The following is a 19783-nucleotide window of genomic DNA, read 5'->3' on the forward strand; positions in this document are numbered from 1 at the left end:
CAAACAGAGAAAAAGTCCCAAAATCAAATGTTCATTATCTACAACAAAATGTATAAATCACTGATAGAAACATGTCGTTTATAAACCGGAGAAACCAGAGTAAACACTAACTGAAGGCTTCTCCTTTCATGGCTCTCACAATGATCCAGTTTTCTCCCCGTCTGTCTCTTGAGTCCACTCGTTGCTGTTTTCCTGACAGAATGATTTGGCCTAAACATGGACCCAGCAGCCGCCGACTCCCTTCAAATGGCTTCTCCTCCCACGGCAACCTCCTCAGGGACATCACCGGGGTCTCCGGGGCCTTATGGAGACTCAACAATCCGTGGGTGTTCAGGTAACACACACTGGCAGAGTTGTTGAGACAATTGCAAATCAGCTGACCCCTTTCTCAAACTTCCTCTCCTCCGCCTCCTCAAACCAGCGATCAGACTGAAAGGACCAACCGAGGCCTGGAAGCGGCTCTCCACTGCGTCACAGCCTCCAACCCGTCCTCCTGGAGCACCCAGCTAGTTTGGATCAAGTACACTCACAGTCCCTGTTCTTCCGCTGCCACTGGTATTTCACCTTTTGAGTGTTCCCTCGGCTACCGACCACCACTGTTTCCTGCACAGGAAGGGGAGACTGCTGTGTCCTTTTCTTCACTTCGATGCGGCCGCAAGGTTTGGAGAGAGACCCGTCACCGAAGCCCGGCCTCCAACTACGTCCCAGGTCAGAAGGTTTGGTTGGTGTTCCAAAGACATCCCTTAAAAGAGAGAATCTAAGAAACTCTCACCTTGATACGCTATTAATCCTTCAATTGTCGGAGACTTCCGAAAACCATGAGGTACACCTATCTCTCCATGTTTCCCAGTTAAAACCAGTGTCTTCCAGTAGATTGTGCCCTCTTGCCAATCCCCCTCCACCTGCCTGGATCATCAATAACTACCCTGCCTACGATGTCTGAAGGATGTTGGATTTGCGCCATTATTGGGTCTCCAATATTTGGTGAACTGGGAGGGTTTACAGTGCAGATGATCGTTCTTGGGTCCCTCGCTGCTTTATCGTGGACTCCACTCTCATTAGAGAGTTCCATCGGCGCCATCAGGACAAGCCTGGTGGGTCGCCTGCAGGCTCCCGTTGCGGGGGGAAGGGAGCGGGGGGCTACTGTCATGGCTCTCGCTATGATTGCAGTGTTTTCTCCCTGTGTTTCTGGTTCTTCCATCTGTCTCTCTGTGTTCCTGTGTGTCCATGGACGTGGCTCCTCCTCCTCCTCCTCCTCCTCCTCCTCCTCCTCCTGCTCAACCTGCGACTGGCACACCTGACAGTATATTCACCCTGGCTCTCCTGCCAGTCTTTGTTCTGTTACCCGTGGTGGTAGTTAGATGCCCAACTTTCCTCTGTGTTTTTTGCTCTTTAAGTATTTTATGTCTCCCGGTGCTCCAGAACTCCTCCTCGTGTGCCTGCCGGCTTGGTCCGTTCAACAGTCATCTGCCTGCCTGCCAAGACTCCTCTACAGTCACGCTCACTCCGGCCCTCCGTCTACCTGCCTACTCTCCACGGCCACGTGAAGCTCCACTCCTGCCTGCTCAGCCACAGGTTCATCGCTCCCTGCTGCTCCACTCTGCTCAGCCCGCCTTCAGTGCTCTCCTGCCTCTCCAACCCACCACTTAACCGTCACTCACACTGATGGATCTAAGTTTTGCAATAAATCATTTTTCCCTGTCTCAGTGTGCTGTGTTTGGGTCCACTCGTTGCTTTTTTATCAAACTTCAGAAACAACAGAATCAGTCGTCTCAGCCTGTAATTAACATGTTTACGTTGCAGCGACAGCTCCCTTCAGTGACGGGGCAAAGGAGGAAGTCAGGTGACGTTATTACAGAGACAAAGTCCACAAAGGGAGGAGGTCAACATCAGACTTAAACTCCAGAGATCACTGTTCTCCTGTTTACAATCAACAGTCAACTCTGTTTAAAAAACTACCATCGCCTTCTAACTTCAACTAAGAATTTATTTTAACCCAAACCACATTTCTCTAAACTTAACCCTTCTTTAACCACATCATAAAGCACATTGATTCAGCAGCAGTGAATTCTCCGAATTAAATGACACAATGTCATTTAATTCAGAGAGTTTGTTGCCATCACAACTTCTCAGAGTTCATGGAGACTTTTATAAAGGTCTTAATTTGTCCAACCAACAGTCCAAAAAGAGCCAGTTTATTTATAGAGAAGGAAAAGCAGAAAATAGTCAAACTTGGGGAGCTGGAACCACTGCTTTAAAAATTGTTTCAATATATATCTATAGATGACCTGATAATATAGACACAAGTTTCCACACCTGTGACTTGTTTGACTGTAATTAGTGTTTGTGTATAAATAGTCAATGAGACGTTTCATCAGCGCTGCTCTGACTCTACTGGATACTGAGTTTTGGGGAAAAGGTAGATGAACTTTATAAGTCAGATATCCAAAGATTTGAAAATGCCAATCAGTAGTGATCAAGCTCTGATAAAGAAGTGGAAAATTAGAGGTTGTGTTGATATCAAGCCACCGTCAGATAGACCGACAGAGATTTCAGTTACAACCACCTGGTTGTAACTGAAATCAGGTTGCAAAGAAAAACCCACATGCAGCTTCAGCTGAAAGTGGCTGTTTCAAGATGCACAATAAGGAGGAACTTCAACAAAAACGGGCCGCACGGTCGAGCTGCCAGAAAAAAGTCGTTACTGCACCAACGCCTCAAAACTGCCCACTAACAATCTGCCAAACAACACCGAGAACAACCTGAAAACTCCTGGAACAAAGTTATTTACACCAAAACTGAACTTTATGGTCACAACTACAAACACTATGAACGGTTCACATCATACAGATTCTGACAGGAATGTAAACCTATGAGCACAACTGTATCTATATATATATATATATATATATATATATATACCAACACACCTTCAGGTTATTATAATGATTATTATGTAATATTGATGATAAGAAGAGCTTCGATTAATTGTTGCAGCTTCAACAAAATCCATGAATATGATCTTTTCTGACATAAGGCTCCGACTGTCCTGTCCAGCTCCTCTATTCATTCAAATACTGATATTTATTTTATGTCAACATACAAGCAAAAAACTCAAACAAAACTATTTTTTTCATAAAAACGAAACAACTCACATGTAGATTGATGGCATTTCTGAAAATAATGACATGTAAACAGTCTGTAAATAAGCTGAACAGAGGGTTAAAACCTGTGGTCAGCTTCTGTTGTTGTTCATTATGTTCTGACACTGAACCACAACCGTCCAAAGCCACAAACACCCTCTGAAGCAGCATCAGAGCATCGAGGCGTCTGATCCGACAGCGAGTTTCAGCTGAGTGAACAGAAGAGACTCGGTGTGATGACGAGTGTCCGGCAGCCAGCAGAGAAGCTGCTGTCCAACAGCTCGTCACACCAAACAATGACTGGCAACCAAAAGGCCTTTTATACATCAGAGCCGAACACAGATCTGTGCAGCGAAATATCAAACATTTCATCACAGGAATCCCCCAAAAATCAGAGAAAACAAAAGCTGATAGAAGCTCAAAGCTGCGGAGATATTCTCAGATATAAACACACAAAACAAATGTCACATTGGCATCGAACCCAAACACACATCCAGAGATCAAAACTAAATAAAGCACAGATGGAGGCAGAGACTGAACCTCCACCAACACAAACTCAGACATTTGCTGCGTTCTGAAAGTACCTGCTGTTGCCTACAGTCTGCATATAACTGGTTAATAAAACTTCTTCTGTCGTTGGTCGATGTGACGGATCTTCTGTTACTGCAACATGTGTCTGGATGCAGCAGGACATCCTGGTACTTCATACTGCTTCTGACATACAGTGTATTAGGACACACTAAATCTTTGGTAATTTGGTCACAACAGAAAGTCATGACATCACTTCCTGTCTAGCCTCCGTTCCACTAGCTTAAGTCGGGCTTATGTTACAGGAGTTTTGGGCCAATTCATCCCCGACTCATCTGGTCTGGGACCTTGTTCGGTACTGATGTTCGGCCCAGATTATCTGGTAATACGAGAGGTTTTACAGATCCAAGCTTAAACCTCCAGAACCGCTCGCAGACTCATCAGGCCGCCTCGAATGATTATGTCACTGCTTTCCAAGTGGGACCACGATAGCCAATGAGAGAGAGACGAGTCAGAAGGAGATGGAGGTGAATGAAAGGACGTTTGAAATGGTGAAGAAACAACAAGCTGTTGTTTGCGTGTGTCGGACAGCTGAGTCAACATGAGACCTATAGAACACGTCTGCCGAGACTCAGAGAAGAGCTCTACCCCATGAGGTCACGTGACGCGCTGCTTTGCTCCCTTTGGCTCGATAATCTTCATAATAAACTGCAGTGTGTGACGTGCTGTTATTTTCAGATTGTGTCTTTGTGCATATTTGAGATAAGAGAGCAGAAAGTCTCTGAAGTTTCTCCTTATGTGCAACTAAAGAAGGTCAAATTTAAACACAATGAATTCAAAATCAGCTTTAAAAGCTGTAAATATGGAAAAACATCTGATGTTTCAGACTTCAGGTTTCAGTCTGTTCCTAAACCGATGAATGAACTTTTACTGAAGGAGCAACTGGTTGTAAGAAAATGACATCAAACATCATGTGATGTGAGAGCTCTGCCTGGTCAGTGATATAAACACTGTTTGAAATATCTCGTCTATGGCTACTTCAAACAGTAACTCAGCTCGAGGCTGCAGCGGTCAGGAAATAATATCATGAATGATGTGATGTGCAATTTGTTGCTTGTTAAAGCTGAAAATGTGGAGGAGGCTATTTGGCATCTTTACTCTGTTTAATGAGGGTGTGAAGAAGTGTTCATCTCCACAGAAAGTCTTCATTTCCTCTGATTATGTTTGGATCTGTTCATAAGCAGCGTTTATATTCCGTCTCATGTCTAATGTCGGCAGTGTCGCGACAAAGACTGAAAACTAACAGCAGCGTCACCAGCACACGTTCAGGTCATTATCATCATTATTAGAGCTGAATCAATTAATAAACTCATTGATCAGTCAATCAATGTGTGTGCAGAGACGTCACCGTCACCAACAGTTGAGTTACTTCCTGCTTTTCTGTTTTATCTCGTTACAAACTTAACATCTTTGTGTTTTGAACTGTTGGTTGAAAATGTGACGTCTTTCAAATATTTGCTGATGTCAGTTTCTCGCATGTTTCAGATTTTCTGTTTTTCTATCATCATAAACTGAATATTTTGGTGTTTTGGACTTTCGGTCGAGCAACACGAGACATCTGAAGACGTCATGATGGAATCTGAGAAACTGTGATGGACATTTTTGGTTGTCTTTTAGACAAATTAATTGATTTAAAAATAATCAAAGTCATTGATAATGAAAATAATGATGAGCTGCAGCTCTAACGCACAGTATTTATTAGTCAGTTACTGTCTGATGACAGAAACGCTGTGATAGAATGTGGAGTTTGGCAGAAACGTCCACTGTCACCAACACACCTTCAGGTTATGATGATGATTATTATGTAATATTGATGATAAGATGAGTTGGATTGGTGCAGAGCTGTTACAGCAGCAGGTCTTCCTCCCATCACTGCAGAATAAAACTGACACACACATACACACACACACACACACACACTTCTTTGTCAACTTTGCAGGGTGTTGCTAAGCAACCGAAGGAAATCTGAAAACCAGAATAGTGATCTGAAAAAAAGAAATCAACAGAAATGCAGAGATCCACGGCGTCGGCGTTTCTCTCTGTTTGGTCGTTGTGTTTGAATGTGACAGCGACCCGTAGAGGTCAACGGTCAAGAAGACAAACTCAACTGAACAAACATCAGCTTTCATTCTTCTGCTGGTTGTTCTCGCCAGATAATTCATAATATTTCAGTCTGTGACACAACCAAACATCAAAGATGCAGAAAAAATTAACAAATGAGACAAGAAACATTAAAAAGAGACTTTGTGAAACAATCTGACATCACGCCCACTTCACGCTGTGATTGGTCAGGTGTGAAAGTAGGCGGAGTTTCTCTCATCGTTCATTCTTCTCACTAATGATTTCTGTGAAACACCGTCTGCGTCTCCTCTACAGGTAGAAAACACCTCGACTGCAGCTCACAGCTCTGACTTTAAAACAATACTGAGAGAAATTCAACAGCTACCTGCAACAAATGTCAAATCTTTGAGGTAAATAATTGCATTCAAGATTTACGATGGATCGTATGAAGGTAAACTTTAGGTTCAGGTAGAACTTTGAAGGCGTCAGACATGACAGCTCAGACTTTTGGTGAAACTTTAGACTCATAGCAAGTTGTAGAAAAAGTCCTGAGATGTTTTACTGAAGAAAAGTAGAAAAACACAGTAAAAAAATACTTAATTACAAGTAAAAGTTTCTGCATTCAGAATATTACTTTAGTACATAAGTATTGACTGCAAGATGCATTTAAAGTGAGTGTTATATTTATCATATATAAATATGGATATAAGTAGCATAAAATGGAAATAAAAGTACAAGTGCCTCTAAAATGTACTTAAGTGCAGCACCTGAGTAAATATACTCAGTTACATTTCACCACTAATCAGAACCAATAAATATCACAAATATCACAAATGTACTCAGGTCAACGTCTGTGGTTCAGCTCCAGCTGCAGATCTTTGTTTCTCTCTTTCCACTGTGAGAAAAGTCTAAAAGCATCAGATAAATATATAAACACCAGGCTGCAGACCCTCCAGAGCTGAAACATGAAGCCAGAACCTGCAGTTCCTCGAATGGCCACTAGAGACTCCAACAGCAAGTCAGTCCCCATAGACCCCCTTAGACTCCCACAGACCCCCATAGACCCCCAGAGATCCCTATAGCCCCCATAGACCCCCAGAGACCCCTCTAGCCCCCATAGACCCCCATTGACCTCAAAGACTCCCATAGACCTCATAGATGCCCATAGACCCCCACAGACCCCAACAGACCTCCATAGACCCCCATAGACCCCCATACACCCCCATAGACCCCAAAGACCCCCATAGGCCTCATAGACACCCATATACCCCCTTAGACCCCCACAGACCCCCATAGACCCTCATAGATGCCCATAGACCACATAGACCCCCATAGACCCTCATAGATGCCCATAGACCCCCATAGACCCCAATAAACCTCCATAGACCCCACAGCCCCCGTAAACCTCCATATATCCCATAGACCCCATAGACCTCCATAGACCCCATAGACCCCATAGCCCCCATAAACCTCCATAGACCCACATAGCCCCCATACACCCCGTAGACCCCATTGATCCCATAGACCCCATAGACCACATAAACCTCCATAGACCCCATAGCCCCAATAGACTCCCATAGACCCCATGGACCCCATAGACCCCCATGTTAAAATGTCCAACTTTACAGCAGAAATAAACATGTTTACAGTCTGATAGAACAAATACTTTTGGTCTCTAGTTTGTTTCCTCTTTATTTTAACTGTACATGTGAATGTTTATATAACTCACCTGTTTACATTTTATTAAGGCTTAAAGTTCTGAATAATTAAGGACGAGGCTGCTTTGAGTGACAGGTGAGTGCCGTCACAGGAAAGTCGCTACCATGGCGACAACGATGGTTAGGTAACGTAACCATGGTGAAACCCCACATTCACAGAGTCTAGCCGTAGGAGCCAACAAAGGGCCAACCAAGGGCCGACAGGGGGCTGACAGGGAAACTGACTAAGGGGCCCAAAAGGAGGCTGACTGAAGGGCCAACAGGGGGCTGACTAAAGGGCCGACAGGGGCCAACTAAGGGGGCTGACTGAAGGGCCGACAGGGGCCGACCAGTGACTGACTAAGGGAATTGACTAAGGGGCCGACTGAGGGGCTGACTAAGGGGACTGACTGAAGGGGCCAACTAAAGGGCCAACAGAGGGCCAACAGGGGAGTGACTAAGGGGCTGACAGGGGGCTGACTAAGGGGCCAACAGGGGCTGACTAAGGGGCCGACTAAGGGGCTGACTAAAGGGCTGACAGGGGACTGACTAAGGGGACTGAGTAAGGGGCCAAGTAAAGGGCCGACAGAGGGCCAACAGGGGACTGACTAAAGGGCCGACAGAGGGCCAACAGGGGACTGACTAAAGGGCCAACAGGGGACTGACTAAGGGGACTGACTAAGGGGCCGACTGAGGGGCTGACTAAGGGGCTGACAGGGGGCTGACCAAGGGGCCAACAGGGGCTGACTAAGGGGGCTGACTAAGGGGGCCGACTAAAGGGCTGACAGGGGCTGACCAGGGGCTGACTAAGGGGACTGATTAAGGGGCCGACTAAAGGGCTGACTAAAGGGCCAACAGGGGACTGACTAAGGGGACTGACTAAGGGGGCCGACTAAAGGGCCGACAGGGGCCGACCAGGGGCTGACTAAGGGGACTGATTAAGGGGCCGACTAAAGGGCTGACTAAAGGGCCAACAGGGGACTGACTAAGGGGACTGACTAAGGGGGCCGACTAAAGGGCCGACAGGGGCCGACCAGGGGCTGACTAAGGGGACTGATTAAGGGGCCGACTAAAGGGCTGACTAAAGGGCCAACAGGGGACTGACTAAGGGGACTGACTAAGGGGGCCAACTAGAGGGCCGACAGGGGACTGACTAAAGGGCTGACAGGGGACTGACTAAAGGGCCGACAGAGGGCCGACAGGGGGCTGACTAAGTGGACTGACTAAAGGGCCGACAGAGGGCCGACAGGGGCCGACCAGGGGGCTGACTAAGGGGGCTGACTAAAGGGCCGACAGGGGCCGACCAGGGGGCTGACTAAGGGGGCTGACTAAGGGGGCTGACTAAAGGGCCGACAGGGGCCGACCAGGGGGCTGACTAAGGGGGCTGACTAAGGGGGTCAACTAAAGGGCCGACAGGGGGCCGACGTGAGTGAATGACGTGTTCTATGATCTGCATGTTAACGTGTCAGATATAACATGCGTGTAGCGTTCTCACCTCTGGCTGACAGTTTCTTGGTGTTGATGATCTTGGCAGCGTACTCCTGACCTGACAGCACCTTCACACAGCGCCGCACCACAGAAAACGCTCCCCTGGAAACAACAGGAGGAACCAATCAGCTGGATGCCTTTCTAACAATAATTATCACTTTTTTTTTGTTATATTTCCCTGAAATTGATGTATTTTGTGAAAATAATTTGCATGTTTTTACCAACTTATTTATAACAGTTATGTAAAATATGTTGTTAAAATGATACTCGATTTGTGATTTTATTGACAACATTTAAGTTTGTAAATAACTTTCTGCATACGAGCGAAATACTCCTTTTTAAAGAGACTGTGGTATGATGTCATCTGTGGCCTGATGATGTCATAGTGATGTCATTAGAGGTGTGGAGTTTAAAGACCAGAAAGAAGCTCTAATGAAAGACACCAACCAGGCTGCATCATGGGAAATGTAGGCTCCAGTGTTTGTGTAAGAGTCAAGTTATCTTTTTATTACTTTTCTGTTTTAATCTCTGTCTCTCAAACACACAGAGGAGCTGCAGCCTGATCAATAAGAAGGACATTGATATTGATTAATAATGATTTCCTTCTGCTGTTTTTCACAGTCAAACAGTTTCACAGAAACGTCTCTGTGAGTCTGTTTCTTATGAAAGCTGAATTCTGCCACCCACCATCACATTATGTAAGAGACCTGGCATTGTGTGTGTGTGTGTGTGTGTGTGTGTGTGTGTGTGTGTGTGTGTGTGTGTGTGTGTGTGTGTATGTGTGTGTGTGTATATGTGTGTGTGTGTGTGTGTGTGTGTGTGGGTGGGTGGTGCGTGGGATGGGGTCAAAAAGGTTTACACTCCTTCTCCATCTCCTCCATCCATCTATCTGTCACTAATATGTCTTATTATTAATTATAATTATTATGGCCTATATATACATAATACATCTGTAATAATTACTATTGATATATTATTAATAGTTATGAGAAAAAGAGGATAAATTAAATAAAAACATACAAATTAATGCAGAAATAAAATCCAAATTCAATAAAAATACACATTCAGTATTAGATGTACTATTGTACTTGTACTAAGTAAAATAATTAAATCACAGATATTACAAACAACTAAAAATAATGATACAAAATAACACGTAATGATACAGAAAACATGATGAAATTGTAAACTGTATTATTTAAAAATGTAACAATAATAAAAATAATATTATATCATTTTAAATAATTATAATTATTATGAAAACAAACAAAAATTATATAACTCTCTCTCTCTCTTTATATATATATATATATATATATATATAATTAATATATATATATTAATTAATTAATATCAAGTGGGACCAAACAACAAGTTCAACATTAAAATAAAATGATACACATATCAGATCATATCATATTTATGGTAACATTCATAATGATCATTAATATAATTATTCCAGTCGAACATACTGAAGCATAAATTGAAACAACTAAAACCAAATGAAAAGTTAAATGATGCTGATGATGAGGAGGATGATGAAGGGGGACCTACTTGCCCAGCTCCTCATACAGCTGATACTCTTCGGTGAAACGAGTGCAGATGACCGTTGCCATGGCGACCCGGCGGGGCGAGGGTCAGGGGGCTCCCTGTCCGTCTTCCTCTGAGGATGATGATGGTGGTGGTGAAGATGATGATGATGATGATGATGAAGGCCAAGAGTTAGAGCCGTCTGTCTGTCAGTGTGAAGGATGGAGCAGAGAGGAAGAAGAGAAGAAGAAGAAGAAGAAGAAGAAGCAGAGAGATGAAGAGGCTCTGGAGGAGGAAGAGTAGGAAGAGGAGGAGGAAGAAGAAGCAAAGAGATGAAGAGACTCTGGAGGAGGAAGAGGAGGAAGAGGAGGAGGAGGAGGAGGAAGAAGAAGAAGATGGAGGGATGATGGAGAGCAGTGAGCAGAGCTGCGACTCTCCGACTCTCTGTCCTGATCTGTGGGAGAGAGCTGCTCAACCTGCCCGCCCACTCTCCCGCCAGCCAATCACAGGCCAGCACACACACGCAGCAGCCCGCCCACTCCCCCGTCAGCCAATCACAGGCCAGCACAGACACACACACACACACACACACACACACACACACACACACAGACACACACTCACGGACGCACGCACGCGCGCACACACACACACACACACGGACGCACGCGCGCACGCGCACGCACGCACACACACACACACAGCGTTGTCCCAGGTCAGTTTTGAGGAGACTTCCTCTACATTAACACTGACCCGAAAAAAAGCTTTTTACCAATTAAAGACACTTTTGTCCCCAATTAACTGATCTGAGGCCTGAAATATGTCCCTGAACCTACACACACACACACACACACACACACACACACACAGGGTTGCCATGGTAACTGCTGGAAAATACAAGTCTGCAAAGAGGCCAGCTCTGTGAGAGAAAAGCGAAAACTGCAGTAATACTGCAAATATTACTACTAATAACAATACTGCAACTACTGCTAGTACTGATAGTACTACGAAATGTTATTACTACTGATAATACTGCAAATATCACTACTACTGATAATACTGCAACTACTACTAGTACTGATAGTACTGCGAAATGTTATTACTACTGATAATACTGCAAATATCACTACTACTGATAATACTGCAACTACTACTAGTACTGATAGTACTGCGAAATGTTATTACTACTGATAATACTGCAAATATCACTACTACTGATAATACTGCAACTACTACTATTACTGATAGTACTGCGAAATGTTATTACTACTGATAATACTGCAAATATCACTACTACTGATAATACTGCAACTACTACTATTACTGATAGTACTACGAAATGTTATTACTACTGATAATACTGCAAATATCACTACTACTGATAATACTGCAACTACTACTAGTACTGATAGTACTGCGAAATGTTATTACTACTGATAATACTGCAAATATCACTACTACTGATAATACTGCAACTACTACTATTACTGATAGTACTGCAAATATTACTTCTAATAACAATACTGCAACTACTACTACTGATAGTACTGCAACTATTACTACTACTGATAATACTGCAACTACTACTACTACTACTGATAGTACTGCAACTATTACTACTACTGATAATACTGCAACTACTACTACTGATAGTACTGCAACTATTACTACTACTGATAATACTGCAACTACTACTACTACTGATAGTACTGCAACTACTGCTACTACTGATAGTACTGCAACTATTACTACTACTGATAATGCTGCAAATATTACTACTAATAACAATACTGCAACTACTACTACTACTGATAATACTGCAAAATATCACTACTACTGATAATACTGCAAAATATTACTACTATTGTTACTACAACTGCTGTTATAAATGCTAATGCTACTGCATACACTACTACTGCTACTACTACTGTTAGCACCATGGCTGATACTACTAGTGCAGCTACTGCAAATATTATTATTATTATTATTATTATTGTTGTTGTTGTTGTTGTTAATAATAATAATAATAAACTTTATTTGTATAGCACCTTTCATACAAAATGCAGCTTCACATTAAAAAGATAAAAACGATTGAGAACATTAAACAGGAATATATGTGTAGATTAAAAGGAGGCAAACAAGAAATCATTCATCATGATTTCATCATTCATGAAAAATAATAAAAATGTATTAAAATGTTTTAATATATGATATGGAGCAAAAGTCACTATTACTATAGAAAGGCTAGGTTAAAGTGTTGTTTTAAGTGTTGTTTAAAGCTTTCAGCGGTTTAGGTAAGGTGTTCCATAGTTTGGGAGCATAATTGAGGAAATTTTCTTTTGTGTAGGTTTATGGATCTCAGAGGAAGATCTGAGGGCTCGTCAGGGAACATAAGGTATCAGGGACTCTGTGATGTAGCTCGGCCCTGATCCATTGAGAGCTTTATAAACAAGTAAGAGGACTTTGAATTTGATTCTGGAAGACACAGGGAGCCAGTGTAGGCCTGCCAAGACTGGACTGACGTGTTCTCTCTTTTTTGTTTTTGTTAACAGTCGAGCTGCAGAGTTTTGAATCAGCTGTAATCTTTCAATCGACCTTTTAGGAAGATCCATAAAAAGTGCGGCAAGTTCAGCATCTTGCTGAGTTAGGAATGATCGAACCTTGGCAATATTTCTGAGATGAAAGATGCTGTTTTAGTCACTTTGTTTATACAGGATTTAAAGCTCAAATCAGAATCTAAAATGACTCCGAGGTTCGTTACCTCTGGTGTGATTAAGGGAGTCAGGTTGCCGAATCCCTTTTTTCTTTGGGGCCAATTAATAAGATTTCTGTTTTTTCCTCATTTGATTTTAAAAAGTTGTCACTCATCCATTTATTGATTGCGGACAGACGGGCAGTCAGGGAGTTTAGAGCAAGTGGGTCACTTGGTTCAACAGATATATATAATTGTGTATCGTCAGCATAGCTGCGGACGCTAACATCATGTTCTCTGATGACATCACCTAGCAGAAGCATATATATTGAGAATAGCAGAGGCCCGAGACAGCTCCCTTGTGCAACACCAGAAGTTATTTCATGTTTTCCTGACACATGTTCTCCAAGACTTATGAAAAGTTTCCTTCCTGTAATGTTTGTCTGGAACCAGTTTAAAACACAGTCTGAGAGGCCGACCGAGCTCTCGAGGCGATTTATGACGATTTTAGTGGTCGATAGTATCAAATGCTGCGCTTGAATCAAGAAGAACCAGAATAGATACTTTATTAGCATCAGTGCTAACGCTCAGATCACTAACTATCCTAAAGAGAGCAGTTTCTGTACTGTGATTGGCTCTGAAACCAGATTGAAATTTCTCCAGGAAATTATTCTCATTTACAAAGTTGTCAAGTTGGTTGAAGACAACTTTTCCAAGTATCTTGCTTAGAAAGGGGAGGTTTGATATGAGTCGGTAATTGCTTAAAACTCCACAATCTAAGTTTCTTCTGTAGAGGAGTCACAACAGCAGTTTTGAAATTATCAGGGAAAACTCCTGTTTCAAGGGATGTATCAATGACATTTATGACTGTGCTTGAAATACTATTGAAGGCCTTCTTGATGAGTGCAGATGGAACTGGGTCAAGGTAACAGGTGGAAGAGTTACTCGTAGCTACAATCCTGCAAAGTTCTGAGTTTGTGATGTTGGAGAATTTTCTCATTATTGCCTGCTGTTCACAAGTTCACCAGGATTCTAACAATTGTACCTCTGATGGTTGTGATTTTATTGCTAAAATGTTTAGCAAATTCCTCACATTTGGGGGAGGAAGCTTGGATAAGAAGGTCAGGGGCGGGGTTTAACAGTCTGTCGATGGTAGAGAACAGTATTCTAGGATTGCTGTTGTTTTATTAGTACTACTGCTGCTGTCAATGCTAATACTATTGCTATTACTTCTACTGCAAGTATTGCTACTACTGCAACTACAATTACTGCTACTGCTATGACTGATGCAAATATTACTACTATTGCCACTTTTAAAGGAACTACAGTGTGTACTGCTGCAAATACCACTACTGCTACTACTGTTGTTGCAGGTAGTAGTAGTACCTACTAGCACTGCGTCCACTGATTCTACTAGCGGTACTTTACTTCCACTAGTACCAGCAGTACTGAAGTTGGGCAGCATTTTATTGATCGATGATGATTGAATCCACCTGCTGCTCAGGTACTCAACTCAGTGGTGGAAAACTAAGTACATTCACTCAAGTACTGTACTGAAGTACAGTTTTGAGGTTCTTGTACTTTACTTGAGTATTTCCATGTGATGCTACTTTCTATATTTCGGAGGGAAATATTGTACTTTCTACTCCACTACATTTATTTGACAGCTTTAGTTACTTTTCAGATGAAGATTTGACACAATGGATAATATAACAAGCTTTTAAAATACAACACATTGTTAAAGATGAAACCAGTGGTTTCCAACCTTTTTGTCTTTTGACGTCTTACAAAAAGCAGTGTGTAGTCGGGGTCACATTTCACATGTCTATGAGTTGTTAACAGCTCCACCAAATAGTGATTTTTCCCTCTAAACTTCTCACATGCTTTCATTTCAACAAATGTTCAAATGATCCAATATTTCAGCAAAAATCAAAGATTAGAGAAAAAGTCCAAAAACTGAAAACAGATTTGTGTATCAGAACTTTGTTTTTTCTTCTTTCCTCTCCCATTAATCATCTCACCACCCCTCAGATTTATCTGCTGACCCTTTGGAGGGGCCCGACCCCTAGGTTGGGAACCACTGGACTAAACTAGCTAACTGTATATAAAGTAGTGTAAACTAGCTCCACCTCCAGCAGCTACAACAGTAACATGCTGCTCTAACACTGATGCTTCACTATTAATAATCTAATGATGTCATATATAATAATATATCAGTCAGAGGGACCAAACCACTACTTTTACTGCAATACTTTAACTACATCAAGCTCATAATACTTATGTACTTTTACTGCAATACTTTAACTACATCAAGCTCATAATACTTATGTACTTTTACTGCAATACTTTAACTACATTAAGTCCACAATGCTTATGTACTTTTACTTGTAATGGAGTATTTTTACATGTATTTATTGGTACTTTTACTGCAGTATTTTGGAAGTTTTTTTGTGCTTTGAATTAATAATAAAAACTCAAATGTGTATTTCGTGTGGAACCACGTGGCGGCAGCAGCAGCTCGTTCCCGCGCTGGCCCCCCTCAACTTTACCCCCGGAAGCGGAAGTTCTTTCCTTTCTTGTTTCTGCTTCGCAAAGAGACACTGAGGTGAGTTCTTCCCGGAGATTTAATCCGACATTAATCTGCTTTTTAGGTGATCATCCGATGATTTAACGTCTTTCTGTTGAAACTGTGATGTTCTTCGTGTCTGTTGGCGTTTAAATTGTTTCTCTGTGTGAAACTAAATCTTTGATTTTAGACGTTTTTGAGTTTCTCTGCGAGCAGTGGCAACACGTCGCCATTTTAGCTCCGAGCGGAGAGTTTAGAGCCGGAAAACGAACTTTACTGATTTATTCTTAACTTTATTATTAACTTAAAACGTTACGTTTAAAGGTTTTCTGTCCTTAGAAGTGACGCAGCAGGTAAAAACGGTTCAGGTGAGACTGTGTGCCGCCAGAAGCTAATGAGCTAACGTTAGCATGTCTGCAGTCTGCCGCCGGAGCTTCGTCTGTGTCGATCAGTTTATCAGATCGATATGAAGTTAGAGCTTAAAGTCGGTGTGAAGCTGCCGGTTATTGCTCGTGTTGTAATCAGAAACTTTCTCAGCAGTCTGTTAGCAGCCGTGTTTAGCTTCAGTGTTAAAGAACCGGTGCTGAAGCCACCATGTGACCGGCTAAACCCGTCGGTTCCATTATCGGACACAGCCTTAAGTCCGCCTTTCTGTCAAACTAACCGTCTAAATGTTTCAACGTAAAAGTTTTCTTTAAATAGATGCAGCTAATCAAATAACTCACGCCATAAGTATTATTCAATTGGTCTGCGGATGTTAAAGTTTTGCACGTTGTTATAAGTTGTATATTTATATCTCTGCGGGGGTTTTTCAGTGTGAGAGCTGATGTTAGTCTGAGTTTAGTTTAGTGAACCTGTCAGTTGATGATGAGACTCGTAGTTTGATCTGATGTTGGAGGATTGTTGAGATTATTTTGCTGAGTGTCTGGAGACATTCAGACGTGTTTATATTGTAGTTTAACAGTCGTGGTCGATGTGTTTCTGATTCTGACGTCTGATTGGAGGTCAGATCCGAGCGGCTGAGGTGAGTTTGCTGCGGAGGGTGTTTGAGATCAGAAGAGTCGCTGCTCCTTCATTGAAAGGAATCAGCTGAGGTGGTTCGGTGACCTGGTCTGGATCCTCCTGGTCTGGGATCCACCAGGAGCTGCTGTGACCCGGTGGACGGATAGATCAGTTGATTTAACGGCAGGAACGCGATCGATAAATGAATCTTAATATCAAAGTATTGATAAAAATGATAATGTGACATTAAAAAGCAGTTAAAAGTGTGATGTGAGCTGATCAATACATAACGGTGTTTTAACTCTTCCTCTCTCCTCCTCTTCCTCCCGGTCAGACGATGGCTCCTCGTAAAGGGAAGGAGAAGAAGGAGGAGCAGGTGATCAGTCTGGGTCCTCAGGTGGCCGAAGGAGAAAACGTGTTCGGCGTCTGTCACATCTTCGCCTCCTTCAACGACACCTTCGTCCACGTCACCGACCTCTCCGGGAAGTAAGTCCGACCCGCCGCCGACCACCACCTGCTACTCAGTCTGCTCCCTGATTGGTCTAACGCTGTGTGTGTGTGTGTGTTTCCAGGGAGACGATCTGCCGCGTGACCGGCGGGATGAAGGTGAAGGCCGACAGAGACGAGTCGTCTCCGTACGCCGCCATGTTGGCCGCTCAGGACGTCGCTCAGCGCTGCAAAGAGCTGGGAATCACAGCGCTGCACATCAAGCTGAGAGCCACCGGAGGAAACAGGTAAGAGCCCGATCAATACACCTGATCACTGCCCGATCAATACAAACATGAACCAATCAATCATTCTCAAAGGTTCCTGAAAGTCAAACGGCTGCAAGTTTTTATCCAACAGAAGTTTAAATGTTTAACAACCTTCAGAGCTGCAACTGATCAATAATTCATCTGTTGATCATTATTTTTAGATTATTGATTAGTTGTTTGGTTCATTAAATATTGATCTCTAATCAAAGATGTTTGTTTACCGTCAGACAGAAAATATTCACATGTAACGAGCTTTTTTAACTAAAAGAGTCAAAAGGACTGATTGATTATCCAGATAGTTGATTAATGTATTGATCGTTGCAGTTCTGCTTCATTCAGTCAATGATTAAAACATTTGATTATCAGAGTATTTGGAGGTGAATTGATCCGTAGTGGTTCCGTTAAAACGATGTTTAGTTCAGGAGCTCAGATACAGAGCACGACGCTGCGTTCATGTTCGTGTCAGAGTCACCGTAAATATGAGTTTCTCACCTGAACGTGTGTAATAATAAATAAATGAACGAGCTGAATATTGATCAGACATCAAATAAAACTTGATTTGTGTTTTTTGTGTTCCAGGACAAAGACTCCTGGTCCCGGAGCTCAGTCTGCTCTCAGAGCTCTGGCTCGCTCCGGCATGAAGATCGGACGCATCGGTGAGTAAAACGCATGCTGTCAGTCATCACGTCTCCACGGCAACGCTTGCATCAGCATCCTCCAGTCTGTCTTGATACTGAAACGATCAATCAGTCGACTAAATGTAAATGTGGTTCAATTATACAGAACGTTGATTAGTTGAATCCTGATATCTGATCAATCAACCGGCTCGTATCTGATCAATCAACCGGCTCGTATCTGATCAATCAACCGGCTCGTATCTGATCAATAAGACGTCGATGAACGTTTTTAATTTTCTAACATTTTATAAACTGATTTAATTTCAGCAGGAAGTTGAAACATATTAGATTTTATACAACGATCACGTTATTGATCACGTTATTGATCACGTTATTGATTAATTAAAGACACAAAGTTTCACAGGACAATAAACAAGATCAAACGATGAGATAATAAAGTTAATGAAGCTGCTTTAATGTTCTGTTTGTCATTATTATTATTGTTGTTATTATTATTTACCTGCAACATCTTGACGACATTCAGAGGAAGAAAAAACAAACATTTTGTTGCCGTGACAACAGATGAACATTTTCTCAGTAAAAGTGAACCTGACGTGAAAGATTTGTGTGAAACGTTGAAACAGACCAAAGCTTCAGTTTGGAGCTGATTGAATGAAACTTTATTAACAAACTGTTTTGTTGTTTGTTTGTTTTTGTTTGTTGTGTTCAGAGGACGTCACCCCGATCCCGTCAGACTCGACCAGGAGGAAGGGCGGCCGCCGCGGTCGCCGTCTGTAAACGGCAGCACCATTTTCTGACAATAAAAACCATGAAACATCCATCTGTGTGCAGCGTCTCTGTTCGCCGTGACATCACGGCGTTTCCATGTTCAGTCACATGACCACAAGTTCATCGATATTTCACAACTGAATATTCAATAAACTAACAGTTAAAGTCTGAAATGTTTTTCTTTAAATATTCAAACTGAACATCAGATTTAATGTTTAACAGACTTTATTTACATAAAGTTTAGCAACAGTGTAACTTTAAGCTTCAGCTGCTGCTGACGTCACTTCCTGTTAAAAGGTGCAAATTGAAATAAAACGCCAAGAGAAAAACATTCTGTTCATTCTAATAAATAATCAATGTAGTTTTAAATTGAATTAAGGAGCAGAAAGTGTTCAACAGACTCAGCAGGTAATTTGTCATCAGTCTGTTAATAAAGTTAATCAGTTTATTTCAGGACTTATTGGAATATTTGATGTTTGAAGGAGTTCCTCCTGCGGGTGTTCCTCTCATTGAACGAGGAGAAAAACCTCCGCAGCCAGCAAGGGGGACAGGTGAGCCGGGAGGCGGCCTCAGGAGGCGGGAAGAGCCTCCGCTTCATTTATTTATTAAGACGTTACTCAGACTGAAGCTAACAGCTAGCTGCTGCTAACAGTTAGCTTTAGCTGCTACATTAGCTTCATCAGTTCACATCTGAGATTATTACTGAAGTAAGACTCTAAAGGACAAACTCATAGTTCATTAAGTCTGATTAAACCAGCAGTCAGGAGTCCATAGTAACAGTGAAAGAGGTTTTTCCTCGCTGTGATCCTTCCTCCTCTTCATACTGGATATTAAAACATCCTTCAAATGTGCTTT

At 42.3% G+C, this 19783-nt stretch overlaps 2 protein-coding genes across 2 annotated transcripts in view; one reads left to right on the forward strand and one right to left on the reverse strand.

Moving 5' to 3' along the window:
• The window catches only part of camk2a (calcium/calmodulin-dependent protein kinase II alpha), a 35438-nt gene extending 24469 nt beyond the window's left edge, over window positions 1-10969 (reverse strand). Inside the window, exons 1-2 of the mRNA XM_067609054.1 lie at window positions 10532-10969; window positions 8985-9079 (exon numbers count right to left, since the gene is read on the reverse strand). Of these exons, the coding sequence (XP_067465155.1) occupies window positions 8985-9079; window positions 10532-10593 (157 nt within the window). The 5' untranslated portion in view covers window positions 10594-10969. The remainder of the gene's footprint in view (window positions 1-8984; window positions 9080-10531) is intronic.
• Window positions 10970-15698: 4729 nt separating this feature from the next.
• On the forward strand, window positions 15699-18978 carry rps14 (ribosomal protein S14). Its single transcript, XM_067609057.1, has 5 exons — window positions 15699-15804; window positions 17102-17253; window positions 17340-17501; window positions 18102-18178; window positions 18870-18978. The coding sequence occupies exons 2-5, from the start codon at window positions 17105-17107 to the stop codon at window positions 18935-18937; spliced, it is 456 nt and encodes a 151-aa protein (XP_067465158.1). The 5' UTR covers window positions 15699-15804; window positions 17102-17104; the 3' UTR covers window positions 18938-18978.
• Window positions 18979-19783: the final 805 nt, after the last annotated feature.

This window comes from Thunnus thynnus, chromosome 13, assembly GCF_963924715.1.
Source record: "Thunnus thynnus chromosome 13, fThuThy2.1, whole genome shotgun sequence".
Lineage (NCBI taxonomy): Eukaryota > Metazoa > Chordata > Actinopteri > Scombriformes > Scombridae > Thunnus > Thunnus thynnus.